Source organism: Heptranchias perlo, chromosome X, assembly GCF_035084215.1.
Source record: "Heptranchias perlo isolate sHepPer1 chromosome X, sHepPer1.hap1, whole genome shotgun sequence".
Lineage (NCBI taxonomy): Eukaryota > Metazoa > Chordata > Chondrichthyes > Hexanchiformes > Hexanchidae > Heptranchias > Heptranchias perlo.
The window spans coordinates 1,737,637-1,740,136 of NC_090370.1; the positions used below are offsets into that span (position 1 = coordinate 1,737,637).

The window sequence follows — 2,500 nt, forward strand, 5'->3', positions numbered from 1 at the left end:
GGCACGATGGGCCAAACGGCCTCCTTCTGTGTTGCGTGGTTCCACGAACGCGGGCGGGCTGTGCTCCCCGGTGCCGACAGCGCTCTGCTGCAACGCGCAGTGGGAACTCTGGAGAGCTGCATTCGTCAGAGGCTCGCACCTGGGGGAAGGGGGGGGGCACGGGGGGCGCGGGCGGAGAGACGCTCTCCGCTTCGGCCCAACTCTGCAGCGTCAGGTCCCTTCCCTCCGCCTACCCTTTTACCGGGGTTTTGGCGGGGTGGGGGGGGGGGGTGGGGGAAAAAACGAGAAAGGGGGAAGCTGCAGGTCTCAGGGCGCCTTGCGTTCCGGTGAACCGGCTCCGAGCGACACGCCTCAAAGTCGGCGGCGAAAATCCAGCACGAGCCTACCTGGGTGGGTCACAGAAACGCGACGGGAGCGGGGCAGGTCGAGAGGCAGAGTGCCGGAGGCGGCTTCCTCAAACTCCCCCACCTCCCAGCCACCTCCCCCAACTCCTCCCCGCCACTTCCAGCCCACCCTCTCGAATCGCCCGACCGCCTGCAGGCGACTTTCCCCTCCCCTCCCCCGGCCCAGTGCAAAGCCACCACTGCTGCAGTTACCTGCGAGACGCCCCAGCTCTTCTCGTCCTGGCCCGGTCCCGCGGAGCGACGGTAGGAGGTTGGGGAGGTTCCTTGGCCCCTCCGGGCGAAAGGGTAGTCTGGCGGCGGTGTGGAGGACTGCAGAACGATATAAATTTTTTTAAAAATCAACGGGGAAAGAGATCAAATAGTCAGGGCGGACGAGGCGTGTGTGTGTGTGTGTGTGTGGGGCCGGGGTGGGGAAGGGAGTTACTGGGGAGGCACTTCTCTAAATCACTTCCTTCTTGCCTGTTCCTTGTTAACCGGACGATTTCTGGCAGAGGCTCAAGCAATAATTGTCGTCCAAAGGGCAGCTTCCTCCCCCCCGACCCGCCCAACCCCGCCGTGGCCCAGCGGGCAGCTTTCTCGCCTCCGAGTCGGGAGGCCGTGGCTTCAGGTTTCACAAAATCCGGGCCGAGACTCCCAGTGCCAGTGTTGAGGGAGCGCCGCGCCGTCGGAGGGGCGGGTACTGAGGGAGCGCCGCGCCGTCGGAGGGGCGGTACTGAGGGAGCGCCGCGCCGTCGGAGGGGCGCGGTACTGAGGGAGCGCCGCGCCGTCGGAGGGGCGGTACTGAGGGAGCGCCGCGCCGTCGGAGGGGCGGTACTGAGGGAGCGCCGCGCCGTCGGAGGGGCAGGTACTGAGGGAGCGCCGCGCCGTCGGAGGGGCGGTACTGAGGGAGCGCCGCGCCGTCGGAGGGGCGGGTACTGAGGGAGCGCCGCGCCGTCGGAGGGGCGGTACTGAGGGAGCGCCGCGCCGTCGGAGGGGCGGTACTGAGGGAGCGCCGCGCCGTCGGAGGGGCGGTACTGAGGAGCGCCGCGCCGTCGGAGGGGCGGTACTGAGGGAGCGCCGCGCCGTCGGAGGGGCGGTACTGAGGGAGCGCCGCGCCGTCGGAGGGGCGGTACTGAGGAGCGCCGCGCCGTCGGAGGGCGGTACTGAGGGAGCGCCGCGCCGTCGGAGGGGCGGTACTGAGGGAGCGCCGCGCCGTCGGAGGGGCGGTACTGAGGGAGCGCCGCGCCGTCGGAGGGGCGGTACTGAGGGAGCGCCGCGCCGTCGGAGGGGCGGTACTGAGGGAGCGCCGCGCCGTCGGAGGGGCGGTACTGAGGGAGCGCCGCGCCGTCGAGGGCGGTACTGAGGGAGCGCCGCGCCGTCGGAGGGGCGGTACTGAGGGAGAGCGCCGCGCCGTCGGAGGGGCGGTACTGAGACGAGCGCCGCGCCGTCGGAGGGGGCGTACTGAGGGAGCGCCGCGCCGTCGGAGGGGCGGTACTGAGGGAGCGCCGCGCCGTCGGAGGGGCGGTACTGAGGGAGCGCCGCGCCGTCGGAGGGGCGGTACTGAGGGAGCGCCGCGCCGTCGGAGGGGCGGTACTGAGGGAGCGCCGCGCCGTCGGATGGGCGGTACTGAGGGAGCGCCGCGCCGTCGGAGGGGCGGGTACTGAGGGAGCGCCGCGCCGTCGGAGGGTCGGTACTGAGGGAGCGCCGCGCCGTCGGAGGGTCGGTACTGAAGGAGCGCCGCACTGTCGGAGGGTCGGTACTAGAGGGAGCGCCGAACTGTCGGAGGGTCGGTACTGAGGGAGCGCCGCACTGTCGGAGGTGGCAGTGCCGAGAGAGCCTGCACTGTCGGAGGGCCAGTACTGAGGGAGCGCCGCACTGTCGGAGGGTCAGTACCGAGGGAGCGCTGCACTGTCGGAGGGCCAGTACCGAGGGAGCGCTGCACTGTCGGAGGGCCAGTACCGAGGGAGCGCTGCACTGTCGGAGGGCCAGTACCGAGGGAGCGCTGCACTGTCGGAGGGTCAGTACCGAGGGAGCGCCGCACTGTCGGAGGGGCAGTACCGAGGAGCGCTGCACTGTCGGAGGGGCAGTACCGAGGGAGCGCTGCACTGTCGGAGGGG

At 71.0% G+C, this 2,500-nt stretch overlaps 1 protein-coding gene across 1 annotated transcript in view; it reads right to left on the reverse strand.

Annotated features, from left to right (window-relative positions):
- The window catches only part of LOC137306883 (rho GTPase-activating protein 15-like), a 71,586-nt gene that overhangs the window by 62,669 nt on the left and 6,417 nt on the right, over positions 1 to 2,500 (reverse strand). The window contains exon 3 of the mRNA XM_067976272.1: positions 597 to 713. Coding sequence (XP_067832373.1) covers positions 597 to 713 — 117 coding nt within the window. The remainder of the gene's footprint in view (positions 1 to 596; positions 714 to 2,500) is intronic.